A 15,744-nucleotide genomic window follows, 5' to 3' on the forward strand; every position below is an offset into this window, starting at 1 on the left:
AAAGCGACCACATTCACGATGGAAATTGACCTGTTCACCAATCGTGATTTGGGGAATTCAGTTGCTTTTTGTAGCCCTTAAATTGACCAATACCTTCCCCCGCGTGAACTCCGTCATTGAGGGCCCCCATCGCGTCATCGTATGATGTGGACGAAGCTATTCTGTCCCGACCACAGGACATGTCGTGCCCTCTCCATCCTGTATGATCGATCGATTTGTGAACCCCGAAGCCATGCAGTTGCGAAGTACAAAGAAGCAAGGAAACAAGTCGTCGCGGCGTTTGGTTGTTTAGTCGAAGAGACCGAAACCCATGTCCTCGTCCGACTCCTCCTTGTCCTCCTCCTTGGCCTCCTCGGCGGCGTCAGCGCCGGCGTCACCGCCAGCGGCGGCACCGCCAGCAGCGGGGGCAGCAGCACCGCCGCCGGAGCCGACGTTGCTGAGCAGGTCCTTGATGTCCTTGCCCTCCAGAGCCTGTAGTGTGAAGCCATACCAGTCAGCGACAACAAATTCCTACGATTTCGTCCCGGTGTTCGATGTATTCGCGGATTCGTACCTTGGCGAAGATGGAGGTCCAGATAGGCTCAACCTCAACGTTGGCGGCCTTGATCAGAGCCTGGAGCTTGTCGGCCTGCGAGTTGGGAGCGCCCCATGGTCAGCAAACCCTGGTTTAATGATGGAAATGCGCGTCGCGGCGAGGCGCGGCGGAAAGCGACAAATCGTTCGCGACGGCGACATGAACTTACGGTGATATCAACGCCATCGTCGGCGAGGATCAGCGCGGCGTAGGACGAAGCGAGCTCGGGAGTAGACATTGTGACTGATTTTCTCGTTGTCGGCGGACGTTGAGAGGGGATGGACAGGCGTGGAGATCGTGGTGGTTTGGATGTCGAATTATCACACCAGAAGGCTGACCACAGAAAATTACCCTGGTCGAAATTTGGCACCGGAGGGCTTGAAGACCTAAAGTGGAGGGGCCGAACTGATTTTCCGCCCTCCGAAAATTGTGCGGTATCTCATTGGCTGGGTGACTTCTGACCAATCAGCCGTCGCTTCCGTGTGCGGCGATTGCCTCTGGAAGCCGACCCCCGACTTCCCGATGTGTCTGTGGGCAGAACGCTGCAGGAACCCCACCTCAAGATACCCCACCACTACGTAAATCGTAGCTGCTGCTTCCAAGTTCCACATCTATCCCGAGCCTCCGACACTGTTCGCATTCGCAATTCAACGTTCTATCATCTGATACCCCAGCTCTAATCGTTTATCATTTTCCCCGGAATAGTTTTTGTCGCAGAGGGTCGCCACAATTTGCCGAAACTCGAACCGTTACGAAACGCTTGGCCTGGAGCTTCCTGGTGCCTCGGAAGGGCGGGACCTACATCGACCTGACATTAGTCACCTACGAACCACAGTGGCGCAAGTACGCATGCGCTCTTGATAAGCTATAACTGTCCTCGATCTGCTATCGTTCTGCTTGAAACCGTTCATACTTGTATTTTATAACTTGGAAGACAAGCGACAACGATGGATACACCTGCGGTACCGCTTCCACGGGATGCTCGGGAACGAGAGGTCCTTGACCGTCTGAGCATCATCCGCGACAAGCTTCTGCTCCTGAAACGAGACCGAACAACCTACATCCGCAGTCAAGATGTCATCCCTCTGTACGACGACACCATTGAGCAGGTAAGGGAGCTCAACGACATCCGAGCTGAGACGGGTCATAAAGAGGAGAATAGAGGTGTGTAACCCGAGATCTGCGCCACCTCCGGGAACGGAGATCTGACCCTATCTTATAGTGGACAAAGTTATGGAGAGTTGTTTCCAGCTTCTTTCTCTCTTCTATCTTACCATTGGGCGAAACAATGAGGCGCCTGCTGCGTACGCCTTGACCTCCACCATTAGGCGACTACTCGACCACCTGACCGAGGTGGATCTCTACTCAGCCAAGGACTTGGACAGCATCAGCTCGACGCTTTCAAAGCTTGAGCGAACTATACAAGATGCCAGGAAGGGCGGCGGAGCGGAAAATATTCATCATTCGCCGTATCTACTTGAGCTGATCGCTAAGCGCGTCAAGCGCTGCCAGGAGGTAACGGAGAGTCTCCAGAAGAAACTAGAGAGATTTGGGGAGTGCCTTCTGGACAAGCGCGAGAAGATAATCTCCATATTGCGGTCAATATCGCTGGCCAATACTAAGACCAATGTTTGTGGACCCCTCCTGTTGGGTGGCTGTTGGCTGACCTAGCCTGTACTAGTTTTCACAGACTGAAGTACGCAAGCTGCGCAATCAGCTCCTTGAAGTGGGAGAATCGAGGAACGACGGAAAGTTTTGCAGCCAGGATGGATCCTTACCGCCCGGCTCCGAGGAGGTCCTGGACCTGTACGAGCGTTGTCTTAAGTGGTCGGACATGGTCCTTGAAAGGTGAGATCCACCCTCAATATTTGCGCTTCATGATCTAACAATAGCACAAGGAAAGGAAAGGTTGCTGAACAATGGCGGCCAACATATGATGCGCTGGTCCGAATTCGCAGCGAGCTTGACAAGCTGTCCCTGACTCAAGCGTGGTCTCTTCGCGAGACAGACCTCTATGACTACCAGCGGCAGCTCGATAAGATCGACGAGAGCCGAAAGAACGGCAACTTCTACGATGAAAAGGATCGGCCGGCAGACCTGTGGACACAGCGGACTTTGCTCTACTTGATCCGACGAAGCTACGCGTACATCTACCAGCTTATGATCTCGTCCGAACCGGTATCGGAGGCCCTTCTACCCGTTTACAATCAGCTGCAGACTCTGAAGCGGTGCTTGAGTGAAGTCAAGGAAAGCGGTGGTGTGTCGTCAGTGCGTGAGCTGTACCCGTACAGCATGAAGGTTCGAAAACTCACCCCCCTGCCCCCCACGTTGCTGCCAATGGTGCTTTGCTGACAGGCCGTAGCTGAATTCGCTCGACAATATGAGGGTAGATGGAAAGTTTGTCATCAATGGCGACATTCCAGAGGGCCAGGGCAGCGTGAGTGAGCTTCTGGCCGAGTGCTTCGAAATCAATCATGATTTGAAGATGGCGTTAGAAGAGAGCTCGGATAGTAACTGATTGGAGCGCTGGATCGTCGTCCTGGGTATGATGTCTCTATATCATGGGGTTATATCGTTATGAGAAGGGTTTGTGATGCGGGTATGTTTGGTCTAGTATAATTAGGGGCTTGGAAATGTGTAGTGGATGGTTTGGCCTGGGCAAACGAAGAGCTGGGCTCTCCTCACCGGTGTGGACCTAGCAAGGGACGAAAACATAGTTGAAACTAGTCTGCTTCACGGCAGAAACGAATAATGGCACGAATAGTATTGTTTTGTCTACACGACGTTAGCTTGATAGTATTTGGCTAGGCCACTAGACAACAGCAGTTGTCTTCCAAGCCGGCCGGAATGGGTAGATTTGGGTCTAGCGAACCAAGTCAGCGCTGTTGGTTTCCACCATCGTGGGACACCGGCAAGTCTCCCTCCTCGATTATGTACATACCTTCTCCAGATCCCAGACATCGGCCTTAACATACGGATCCTTCTTGAGAACCTCAAGCACCTCCTCCTTGGACTCGGCGCTGATGACGATGGTGCTACCGAAGAAGTCGAGACTGGAGACCTCGTCGTCCTTGGGGACGTCGTTGAGGAGGGCGCCTATTATAATTACCATCAATACTGGGTCAATCATGGATGTCCGATGGCGGACGATTGGTGCGAGAAGGCAGACTGACCGCCTATCATCAACTGGCCGCTCTGGATCATGGGCGTCAGGCCCTTGAAGTGGTCTCTGGATGACGTGGTCAGCTCCCGTTCTGGAGGGAATGAGTTCGTGTGGGAGTTTGCTCACGGGCGGGCGTCGAGGCGTCTCTGTCGCGCACCGGGCTTGTCTGGCACGATGACGAGGAAGTCGAACTTGCGGGGTTCGCTGGTGGCGGGTGTAGACGAGGAGGCCATTGTGCGACGGATGATGGTTGAGCGGGCAGTGAAGGTGGATGATGTGGTGAAGAGGCGTTGGGTGGTGAGGCGGGTGGCCATGGTGGTGTCCTATGGGGCCGATGGATCTGAGCGATAACGGGGAGGGTCTACCTTAATATAATGTACGAATAGAGGCGCCTTATTAGTCTTGTATGCGGAGGTCGCAGGTGGTGTCTCGGTTGCTAGCGGCCGAGTTGGAGATTCGGCGATTGACTGGGCGCGCCTTGGGCGGCACGCTAGCATCCTCCCGAATCCCGGTGCCGAGTTCGGCCCCAATTAATATACTATACATTTCTTGTCGAGGATACAATGCGAGGATATAATACGCACCAAAGACACCTTGCGAAAGTCCATATGTAGAATCCGACGTCCTTAAGGCAAGATTGTGACTGAGAAGAGCAAGCCGGCTAACAAGCTTTTGGCCCCTTTGCTATGTAGAATGCCTCGGAGATTATTAGTACGGACAGAGGAGGCGCTGGGATACACCATCGCTGCGTACCTGCATAATGGGGATGTGAAGAAACCTCAACTTGAGGACAAGAAATGGGAGATTTTGAACGATTGGACGCCCTGGGCCTTCTTGCACCTGTACGCAGCGTACCAGAAATTCGCGCCTGAACTCTGTGCCCGCTGCTAAGTGTTATGTCGAAATCGCCTGCCTTATGGCTGTGGGCGAGGGGGAAATGGCCTCGGAGAAATTCCTTGATCCTGAGATCGTCGATATAATGCTATTTGGGTTGGATGAACTGATGGGGAAATCTGTTAGGATAGATACGACTCTAGTATTCGAGGGCTAGTTAAGGTATTGAGCCTGGCCAAAACCATAGCCAACAATAGACCTAGCTGCCAAGGCCTAGTCTCCCGGAGAAGCTCCAGCCACACTTATTGTGGTTGAATTCATGTCGCTATAGGCAAGTTCTGTAAGATGCTTGATACCTACAGTTGGGTAATGTCCAATCGCCGTTAATACGCACGAGGTTCTAAGACCATCTTCCCGCGGGCAAATTAATGGAAACTTTAGATTTCAATTTGAACCAACTTTTGGATTGCCTAATATATGCGTGTAAGATATGTTTCTAATCATGTCTAGCCTCTGAACCTAAAAGAACCGCTCCATACTGCTATGAATTACCAGATAGCCCATAGTAATAATGATATACGAAGTGTCCTGGCACTGCTGAAAAATGCCAATTAGAAGCGAATTTTAACTCCCCAACGAACTCGACGCTGAAATAGTTCAATGTGTTATGTGTCTCCTTTTTTTCCTTGTACCTATGGCGACGTCCTCCTCAATGGTCGACGTCCTCGTCGAGCCCCGGGTACATGATGTCCTGTACAATCACTGCCCGCACATGGTGGAATAGGACGAAGCTGAAGGTTATTACAATGATAATGCTCATCCCGGTGGAAACCCAAGCCAGAACATCAGCCCCAATCTCCCGCGCGATCGAGATGGTCGCCAGTGTGAAGCCCGTGTTGGGGAACACCATGGCCCACCACCCTAGGTGGAAGTGCCTAGGCGGCGCTAGAATGACAGCCATGGCTGCGATGCCAAACCACCATAGGCTCAGCGCCCAGAGAAACACGGCGCCCATGATGGCAATGAGCCGCACGAGGCTGGCGTCTATCACGCGCCCATCCCCTGTGAGGTCGAGGTCCCCAGGAAAGCCTCGCGCCATGCCAATGAGCGCCAGTGCTGTAAACGCCGGCGGGCCGACGCACATGAACAGACCCGTGCGGTGCTCTCGGTCGGGGAGCCCGGCCTGCATCAGGCGGCCAACCATGTGCGCGTACATCATGACGGCAACGCTGAGACCCAAGCCTTGGCATGTCAGGCCCACAAGGATGATGGGCACGGCCGCTATATCGGGCTGCGTTTCAGCAATGATGGAGGCGATGGTGCCAGAGAGCATGATGGGGAAGATGGGGAGAATCCACGTCGGCATCATGGTCTGTAGGCCGAAGTTGTGCACCGCGAAGACATAGCTGTACTGCCCGATAGCGAGCAGTAGGGTGATGACGACGTATGCCCAGTAGGATGCCTGGACGGCCCAGACGAGGTTGGAGTTGTCCCTGGGTACGGCATACCGGTCGGTGCTAGTAATGAGTGTGGCAAGTGACAGGAAGAAGGTGGGTACGAAAAAGCCCTCCCGCGGATGTGTAACAGAAGTGGTGAAGGAGCCGGTATGGAGGACAAACCGGGCAACCATGGTAATCGTGATCGCCGTGAAAATGAGGATGTTGATGATATATACGGCGAGGCCGATGTACTTGAGGCCGGGAAACTGGTTCAGCTGGGCGGAGAAGAGCATAGAAAGGCCGCCGGTGCTCATGGGGAAGGTGTACCATGCCCAGGTGAAGTGCCGGATACGTTGACGCATGGATAGCTTCGGTCGGTTGGGGTCATACATGTCGGCAGCATGGACATCGTTGCCCTTCTCGATGTTAGGGTCAGGTGTTGATGCATTGGTTCGGTTGTGGAGGTCGCATAAGTTGCTGTCTTGCTCGGGAGCGTTGGCATCGACACCACTTCGAGCGTCTCGGGCCGTTTCTTCGCCATTGAGAGTAGATCCGAAGGATCCTGGGCGGATGGTAGCGGGCATTGTGCTCCGTCTGAATAGGGACTCCATGGGTGAAGTGCTGAATAGCCTCACAGTGACGTTGTAGCTCCGTTGAAATGAACGGGAAATATGGAATTAGGTTGAGAATAACGAGAGAGAGTTCTGAGGTGAAAAAAAAAAGAATGAGTGACTGGGCTCTACATGGCCTTTTAGGAGAAGGATATAAATATGATCTCGAGCATCTCCGAACCGTTGTGAAGAAACGACCGGAACACGTTGTCTCGGGTCTCCTGCAACGCAACGTCAAGCCGTGACGAGTCCGAGGTGGCTTTGTTGGGTGGATTTGATGAAGCAGAATTGGCAAAGCAGCCACAATTCGCAGGATTAAACGACGGACCACTGAGTGTTGATGGGTCCTGAATCGCGATGCGATAATCCTTATGCTTGAACTGCCGGGAATATCAGTATGTTGGTCAATGCAGCTGCAACGTTTCCCATCTGACCACAGAAAATAGACAAAGGATTCCGAAGGCACGTTCTAAATCGTTGTGCTGATATTATGGTAAAAGATTTGATAGTTCTTGACGCGCACAGGTAGATTGCCCCTGATGCTCTTCATTTTTTTCTTCTCCCGGTGAAGTTGGTGACTCGCGGCCGCAATCACCATCCCCGGCACTTGTGCCCAATTCACTGGAGAACGACAGGGCGTCCTGGCACTTTCTTTTCCAATCGGGTACTGACGTCTGGGCATAGCCTCGGGGACGACCCGGCGGGACCCTCATTATTGGGGCTCTGTCTCAGCGACGTGCAAGGACGTGCAAGGACGTGGTTGGAAGTTAGAAGCGGCCTCCCCTGTTGCATATCACGACGATCGTCGTCAATGTCCGCCTTGTCCGGTGAGCCAATGAGTTTGGGACGTGCCCCCACGACGGAGCGATGCAGAAGCTATAGCGCGAGACATCAGACGTCAAAAACGGGACGCACGAGGCTCGTTGGTTCGTGAGGTGGAGAGTTGAGAGCAGAAGAGATTCCCAGTGGTTGATAACTTTGAATGGAACCTGAGCGGCGAGAATGGTTGAGCACGGCCCTTGGCGCAAGAAATGACGACGATGATGGCGAAGTTGCCCCACTGGGCGACAAAAGATCGGTGTGTTATCTGGGACAAGTCTGAGAATGCATGGAGCATGGACGTACGAGTAGTACTTAGAGATAACTGAGAAAAACAACATTGGTCAGAGAAATACCATACTATGTAACGTTCATAAGGTAGTTTGTGCACATATGTCCTGATACCTTGAGCTCCTCAGTGGCATATGAGACTACCTTGTAATGTCTTGGGAGACAGAAAATAACCCATCTGGGATATTTCTGGAAAGTCGGAAGCTTTTGAAACGTTGGAGGGGCATTCAAATGAAAGCATCTCATGTTATACGAGACACCACTGTCGGGAAAGTGCGGGCTGTGTGATAAGAATTCGGCGGGCAACAAGGCGGCAGGCCACGTTGGAATCAGGTGGCTTTGAGTGGGTCGTAATTCGTTGGTATCATGCCTTGAGGAACGACGTAATGATCTGGCTAAACTGATCAAGGCCGTCAATGAAGCACACGTGCCCGGCGTTTTTAATAATGACTAGCTCGACGTTGTTGGACTTGCCGGCTGCCGCGAAGCCTTCCGCGATCTTGGCTCTCATGACACTCATCGCGTGGAGCAGATTGGCGTCCTTTTCGCCGACGACACAGACAGCTTCGTCGACACTGGCACCGATCTTGGCAAATAGTGGCCGCAGATCAAAACTCGGGCTGCGTAGGGCGTGACAGCACGTCTCGAAGCCGTTGATGCTAGTGCGCAGCATCAGGTCGCGCATCCGCTGAGTCTCCTGGGGGTTGGCATCTAGCCATTCCGTGCCAAACCAGCGCTCCAGCGTGCCATGCACACTGCTATCCATGCTGCCGGCGGCACGTGCGGCATCAACACGGGGACCGAAAGTGTCATCGACATTGGCGTTTACCGGTGAGGACGAGATGGTGTCGCAGATGACGAGCTTGCTGACGACGCCGGGGTATTTTGTAGTAAAGACGATGCCGGTGGCGGCACCCATGGATACGCCTACCCACGAGTGCAGCTTGGCAATGTTCAGGGATCTGAGGAGGAGCCTGACATCATCGGAAATGGAGTCAAAGGTGGTGGTATCGAGGGCGTCGGGCGCGGAAGAGTCGCCATGGCCAGGCGGGTCATAGCGCAAGGTGCGGAAGCCATTCCTGTTGAGGATGGGCACAACGTGGTCCCAGGCCGTGAAGGGCGCGCACAATGGGCTGGAGAGCAGCACTGTGGGGCCATCCGGGGGAGACTCGTCGAAGGAGTACGATAGCTTCCTAGAGTCGGGGAGGGTGATGGATGAGGCCATGGTGTTCGTACTAGCTTCGTGCGTGAAGCCCAGTGATGTGAATGTGATTGCACAATATGTTTAGACCGGGAGTGAAGTAATTGAACAGTTGGAAGGTTGAAAAATTACAAATGGAAGGCACTTGGAATTTGCAAAACTGTTTTGCAGTTGCGACGCATGCAATGCCATCATGATGAGGCAACTGTCACCGACAATACAGGAGGCAGAAGAGGAAAGAACATTGCATGCACATCGCGTCAGGCGCCTCTTCCCCAAGCTTACCCACCTTTATTTTCCGAGCCTAAACGCCTGCCAAGTTTGAACCCACCAACCCCATCGACACTCGACAGTCGACCCCATGAATCATGCATGATCCATCGGCCCCCATTTTCCCCATCGTCTGCCCTAGCGGAATTGTACTCGTAGATTTACTTCCGTCTTCCGGGGAAGATGGGCTATCCCGCTCCATGCTCGTCCTCATCCTCATGGCCCACCACGAATCACGGGTTGTTGCCAAGCTCCGTATGGCCCCGGACCCTGGACCCCATGAGCCTGCCCAAAGCTGTGACCGTTGTCGAACGCCACATCTCGACCGAACTCTCAAGGGGCCCACGGGCCACCAGTCCACAGCATCATGAGTAGTGAGTACTGGTACGTGCGAGTATGAATTGGTTGTGCTAGCCAACCAGCGTGATGCACAGATTCCTGTCAGAGTCGTGGGTGTTGGAATCTACGATAGGTTCTGGTCTAGGCGTTAGACCTGGAACATCTTCAACCTTCATATAAACGCCAGTCGAGATCCGGACGTTGAACGTATTGGAATTTTCAGGGATGCGTCCGTAGGACACTTTAATTTTCTGGGGATCATTAGCCCTATATATGCATGGCCACGGTTGTAGCACTTTGGACTCTCGTGTTTCTACGATAAGCAGGATGATATTGTGTCTTTCTGCGCTACGCTATTAGCAGAGGTAAATTCTTTGAGCTAAATTTTCTTCTATTCATAGATTACGTGGGCAACTATAGAGATATTCTGTTGTTCGATAAGCGGGATAAGCTGGGCTGGCGAGATCGTGCCGTGGGAGAGCGTCCGAAGCTCATCATTGGAACGCACAACTTCGGTATCAGGGATGGGAGAGCGGCGTGACTCATTGAAGAGCTCACTGGATTTCTCTATGGCTACATGAAGAATCTGTGTGGGTGAGAGGATGGAGGATCGACCAACGGGCCGGATTCCTCAGGACAGGGACGGTGCGAGACGAGTTGAACCTGGCCCATTAGATACATAACTAGGGTTTACGGGACTCTGGAATAGGCTTATATACGTAAATATATAGTCTCATGGGCCTCTTGCCTCCAGGACTTTAAGAATCGGTTAAACCTTTTCCTGCTTTCGGCCTATTCGATAGGGTGGGGGTGGATAAGTGGTAGCGCGGACGTCGGTAGGGCGGGTAGGTGAGCGGCCGTCAAAATGTCGGCCTATCTGAGGTCATGTGTAACTAGGTAGGTGGTCAATTTGCTTGAATGATAACAGATATTAGAAATCCCAAATGAATTGAGTGGGTTGCATATGGGGAGGGATGGTTTTCTACTGGTAGGGTGGGTGGTTTCGTCCGTCCACGCTTACTATTATATTATCGTATCGGGGATATAAATGGGGTCATAGGACCTTCGTATTGCCGTGAGGTTGCTAAGCCGCTAATGGCGGCTTCTTCTCGTCGGGCAGACGAGGTATTAAATAGGCCTTTGCCTCCCGCAGAAAGGCTACTAGTTAGGATAGTCTATCTGCCGATCTGATGCAATGATAACACCATTATTCTGACGATGTTGTTACTTTTATACTGATGTTATATGGTCTGATGAGCTTAAGTTCTTAGCTAGAGAAAATTGCGTTAAGAGTACAGTAATATAGATAGCAATATTCTCATAATATATCTACTAATATCATGGCAATACAGATACTGCGATCCTCGAATTTGTATCATAATATCCCATTGATATATAGTGCTATGTATATAGTTCGTATACCATACATTGAAATCGCCACTCCTCGCCCTCCAAAACATGAATATCTCATACCTCATGCGCAGCACTCACCGAACGGTAAAGCCCAATTGCTGCCGCCTTTGTTGATGAAGACACCCGTGTATGTGAAGTAATTCGAAGGCAAATTCTTCTCAGACAGGTGCATGCATGAGTGCCGGCCATCGCTGGCTGCCGCGTTTAGACGGTCCCTGAGGAACTCAACGATGCAACCCTGGCTCGAATCTGGGAAGTAGCTGCTGCTGCGGTCTGCAGTGATGATGATGCTCCAGTCACGCCACTCCTCGCTCTTGGCGGCTGCCCTGGTTCCTGGCTTCAGGTTGGAAACCAGGTTCGACTCGGCGGTCTCCTTGTCCCCACGCCCCTGAATCGCGCGTTCCATATCTCTCCTTTTGCTGGAATCGGCGGATAGAGTAGCGTCGACTCCCCTGGCCTCGAGTTCCCCCGTAGCGGAACGGAGGGCGTACCGCGTATAAGAGCGAGCCTCTGCCAAGATGCCCTCCTCGCCGCTGAGATCACGTTTGGCCATGCCGGCCATCTCGTTCTCGATGTTGAAGTGGATATATTCTGGCTCAAAATCGTCTCTCGGAGTGACGAGACCAAGGTGCCTGACGTCCAGCCCTTCCATGTTCAGATCTCGCACCTTGAGCTTGTTCACCGGGCCCTCGTGGCCATTCCTGATACGCTCGTATCGCGCCTGCATATTGATACCGTTCCCGATCAGCTTGGCGACATCATCAAGGAAGCTGTCGAGGAACGACGGGGTCCAATAGATGACGACAGCAACACCCGCAACCCAGATGAAGTAGCGGTGGGGCAATGCTTCGCAGACGTAATACGCAATGCCATCCTTATCAGCGCACTTGTCGTCATCTCCGCGCGCCATGAGCGCAGAGCCGGTGCGGGAGCTTTTCGTGACACCTGGAAGGTCCCAAGCTGGCGTCTGGCTCAGGCGCTCCGGTTGTTCAGGGTCGAGCATTGTCCAGTCACTGCCGTTGGTGCCCATCCGCTCGTAGAAGTCATCCAGGCTACGAAGAGTGCCCAGATGAACATCTCGCTCGGAGTTGAAGTTGCGACGCTGGAAGTGGGCAGACTCATCCGCGTTGGACATGCCTTGAAAGAGAAGGGATGCGACAAGATAATGGAGAGAACGCATGATGGGGGTAGTAGAGTAGTGGAAGGCTCTCCAAGGGTATGGTCAAGGTATGATTTAAGGCTAATGGGCCAAGGCTGCTCTCCTCATCTGTTGAGGGTAATGAAGAGAATGGTAGAATGAGACCTATGTGTCTACTTCACCCTCCCATTTATACTGGTGTTGATACGGTTGCTGAAATACATACCTCCCATTCAACTTGATACATCTTTCGATGACTCTGATCTAGCGGTGTATGAGAACATCTGGCATAGTATGTAAGACCTTGTGTCGTGGTATCCATCACTCCTGTCAGCAAGGATACTCGATCACGATGGTGAATATCGGCGGCGTTTAGATCATCTTGGCTACCGGCAGTTTTTGGATGAGTTGCACCTACCATTCAGACACAACCAATCAATTTTCTAGAACTAATTGGCGATCAACGCGCCGAGTAAGATGTCATGTCACCATGCCGCGCATGAACATGAATCGAGCCGTGTTGTCTTACATCCAACAACGGGCCAGTTACAGCCTACGGGACAGCGGGTAAAACCATATCCTCTTGTGACTCCATCTGTTTGTTGATCTTTTTATATTTTAGAATTCTCTGTGTCACATTGTCTCGCACGAACCAAAACACATGCTCGCAGTAACCATCTATAGTCGAGCTAATGCGAGCTGACATGATATTCTGGAAGGATTCTCTTAGTCCTGACCGGTCAAGTGCTCCATGACCTCACTTGAGACGTGAATGAGTCTCCATGCTGGCCGGAGTGTGGAAGAAAGGCATAACACCCCTGGATTATAACCTGTGTACTACTGTTCTTTCATAGCGGCACAATGACTTTGGCCATTTGCAGCAGACCTGATCACTGTTGTTTCCTCACCTCCAGTCACTAGTAGTTCAAAGGCAATATGACAACGTTTATATCACGTCCACTCCCAGGTACGTGACACGCGTGACGCGTTAGCCTATTCTATACTACTCATTGCCTACAGTAGTGCAATTCGGAGTGTAACTCTGAGACCAACAAAGTCGGAATCTCTTTACCAGTGTGTTACATCCAAGGGGAGACTCCTTGGTCATGACGACATCATCAGCCGTGCTTACAGTGTACATTGTTGTATTGCTAACTAGATTCTCACACGGAACGAGGAAAGACATTTGTAATACAAATCATTGGTGAACTGTCCCTTTTCCTACGTCACTTCAAGAGGCACAGCTGTAGCATAGAATGGCAAGGCAGCATGAGTACCGTCACCAAATTTTGACCCACCGTTATCATTTAACATATCAACTGATAAACGGGAGTAAGACGAACACATAAGAAGAGCTTAAACCCACTGAATCTAATCTAGGTATCCCTCTTCGCACTACGCCTTCCTACAACCTACAAAATTGTTCCCGTCTACTACCATAAAAGACCCATTTAGTTGGCTCACGACATCCTGGTCCTAAAATCTCTATATAAGATACAAGAGTCAGACGACGAAAGCTTCTAGTACAATATGAAGCTCTCTCTCTGCTTTGGTCTTGTTGCCGCTGTTGTATCAGCTACCGCTTACGAACTAGTCTGGTACACAGGTCAGCAGTGCACTGGGCAACGTGTCTGGTCGTTTGACCTCAACAAAGACAACAAAAACACGTGCCATGACGTTGACCAAGCTGGTCTCTATGTCCCCTCTATGACTATGGATCCAAACGATGGAGAGGGGGAAGACGACTGTGAGTTTTCCAGCATTTATTTCACCGTCTGTGTTGGCTTCTGCTGTATAGGTGTGGCTATATGGCTACTAACCTCATTTATAGACGTAGTATTGTACTCGGGGAAGGACTGTGGGGGCGACTTGGTTGGCCGTGGCCAAGAGGGCTGCATCAAGTTCGAGGATCACGACGTCCTCAGCTTCCAATTCGTAACCTTCGCGAAGGATTGAACGTTTTGTTTATTTGATTTGGATTTGAGACAGTCTTGTATCTCGGATACCCCCCCATTTAAGGGGTCGAATTTCTTCATAAAGCTGTAGTATACTTTGCTGGTTAATATAGATGATGGACCTAAGTCATATACTTACTCGTTGTATTAATGAATATTCTACTATATGTTTGAATACTTCAGCTACTAGGTCTCTTTAGAATAGGTAAATTTAGGAGTACCTATATACCTACCTACCCATGCCAAGATATTCAATTCTCTCGTGGACTCGCAATGATGCTTAAAGCCATCGATCGATTCAACTTGGTGTGCTTCCTTCGACTTTTGAGACTTGCATGTATAAGTGGGACTAGGTCATACGTGCCGGTCTCCGTAGCATGGCGGCCCGCCTCATCGGCGATGCGACCAACGGCCGGGTAGTAGTTAGTACGTGTATTAATATCCATACCTTACCCGATATATTGCTAGGGCTGATGGCACTCTTGGCAATATGCATGTTGTAGTCTAGCTCTACCTTTAGTGTTGACTGTGTTGTGTTGCAAATCTCCGTGGAATGCGTCGATCATGTCCTCTTATTAAGGGCTTGGAATCTCCAAGTCCCCAGCTGCCCACCGCCTCTGATACCATCAATACCCAACACGTTCGGCCAACCGCAGCACCTAATCACTGCTTACTCTTCCCCTGTGCTCTTCTTCACAGCTGAATACCATGGGAAATACATCAACCAGGCATTTTGACCCAGGCTATTTTGTCGTCAGCCTAGCCATCACCCTAAGTCTCTGGATAGTCACTGCCGCCTTCGGGTACAGCGACTGGTCAACAAGATCAGAGGGAGCAAGAGACTTTATGATAGCTCTTCAATTTGGAGCCATACTGCCCATTTATCTTTTGGCCCTCAGTCAAGTCTTTTCCGCCCTTGGTCAACATCCCTCGCCACCAGCCCCGGTCGGCGCACTCTTCGTTGCTGCTGCATTGGCTTCATCTACTGCAGCGGCCTTCTGCATCTTTACGAGCAGCTGGCGAAATATCTTCCAACATGTATTTCTGGTCATGGGGGGTGTTTATGCTGGATGCATGTTGGAGTTGGTCACTGGTTTCGTCTCGGGATGCTTGCAACAGCTGGGTGATGGTGCCTATACCCAAGTCAATCGCCAGGCCGTCTCCCAGGGCGACCCGCGAGAGGCGAGAATTCAAAATATTAGACGAGTCTCCACGAATTGAAGAGTACGAATACAGTGGCGTCCACCGGCAACTGGGGAATCGTCGGAGAGATTGAACAATGATATGGTCGATTATAATCCGCATCCATTTGGTGGAATGGTCGCGATAGAGTCTCATTACAGAGAGCATAAGGCAATTCCACGTTATGGGGTATTAATTCGTTTTGTTTTTAAAAATAGCCATGAGTTGTAAAGCGATGATAATAGTTATAGGTAGTATTTAGGAATCATGCTAACGGCACCACACATCAGGGACACAATGTCATCTCGACAAGCCCTTTTCAAGAGTTCGGCGCTCGTATTCTTGGCCGCATGTATGAATACTCGTACGACGCCCCTTCATCCCTGCACAGCCTCACAGGTTTCTCCCGCGTTTGCATCCTCCAACCTCAGGGGCCCAGGAAGGCGCAACAAGTTCTACTATGAGTCGCGGCTCACTGCATGAGGGGCGAACCGTGTCCATCTATGACGTCCGCG

At 51.4% G+C, this 15,744-nt stretch overlaps 6 protein-coding genes across 6 annotated transcripts; 1 reads left to right on the top strand and 5 right to left on the bottom strand.

Moving 5' to 3' along the window:
- Positions 1-288: 288 nt before the first annotated feature.
- ALTA12 (ribosomal protein P1) lies at positions 289-812 on the bottom strand (the record flags this gene model as incomplete). Its single annotated transcript, XM_083194358.1, has 3 exons — positions 289-471; positions 554-628; positions 744-812. 3 exons carry the CDS (start codon positions 810-812, stop codon positions 289-291), a joined length of 327 nt encoding a protein of 108 aa, XP_083049271.1.
- A 709-nt stretch (positions 813-1,521) lies between these two features.
- On the top strand, positions 1,522-3,092 carry ACO1O0_004927 (uncharacterized protein; the record flags this gene model as incomplete). The annotated part of the gene is made up of 5 exons (XM_083194359.1): positions 1,522-1,738; positions 1,797-2,203; positions 2,265-2,422; positions 2,467-2,872; positions 2,937-3,092. The coding sequence occupies 5 exons, from the start codon at positions 1,522-1,524 to the stop codon at positions 3,090-3,092; spliced, it is 1,344 nt and encodes a 447-aa protein (XP_083049272.1).
- Positions 3,093-3,503: 411 nt separating this feature from the next.
- On the bottom strand, positions 3,504-3,970 carry ACO1O0_004928 (YciI family protein; the record flags this gene model as incomplete). Its single annotated transcript, XM_083194360.1, has 3 exons — positions 3,504-3,670; positions 3,748-3,803; positions 3,864-3,970. 3 exons carry the CDS (start codon positions 3,968-3,970, stop codon positions 3,504-3,506), a joined length of 330 nt encoding a protein of 109 aa, XP_083049273.1.
- Positions 3,971-5,280: 1,310 nt separating this feature from the next.
- On the bottom strand, positions 5,281-6,621 carry ACO1O0_004929 (voltage-dependent anion channel-domain-containing protein; the record flags this gene model as incomplete). Its single annotated transcript, XM_083194361.1, has 1 exon — positions 5,281-6,621. One exon carries the CDS (start codon positions 6,619-6,621, stop codon positions 5,281-5,283), a length of 1,341 nt encoding a protein of 446 aa, XP_083049274.1.
- Positions 6,622-8,095: 1,474 nt separating this feature from the next.
- Positions 8,096-8,956, bottom strand: ACO1O0_004930 (Alpha/Beta hydrolase protein; the record flags this gene model as incomplete). Its single annotated transcript, XM_083194362.1, has 1 exon — positions 8,096-8,956. The coding sequence occupies one exon, from the start codon at positions 8,954-8,956 to the stop codon at positions 8,096-8,098; it is 861 nt and encodes a 286-aa protein (XP_083049275.1).
- A 2,059-nt stretch (positions 8,957-11,015) lies between these two features.
- On the bottom strand, positions 11,016-12,089 carry ACO1O0_004931 (uncharacterized protein; the record flags this gene model as incomplete). Its single annotated transcript, XM_083194363.1, has 1 exon — positions 11,016-12,089. The coding sequence occupies one exon, from the start codon at positions 12,087-12,089 to the stop codon at positions 11,016-11,018; it is 1,074 nt and encodes a 357-aa protein (XP_083049276.1).
- Positions 12,090-15,744: the final 3,655 nt, after the last annotated feature.

This window comes from Amphichorda felina, assembly GCF_050947745.1.
Source record: "Amphichorda felina strain 45539 chromosome Unknown scaffold_5, whole genome shotgun sequence".
Taxonomy (NCBI): domain Eukaryota; kingdom Fungi; phylum Ascomycota; class Sordariomycetes; order Hypocreales; family Bionectriaceae; genus Amphichorda; species Amphichorda felina.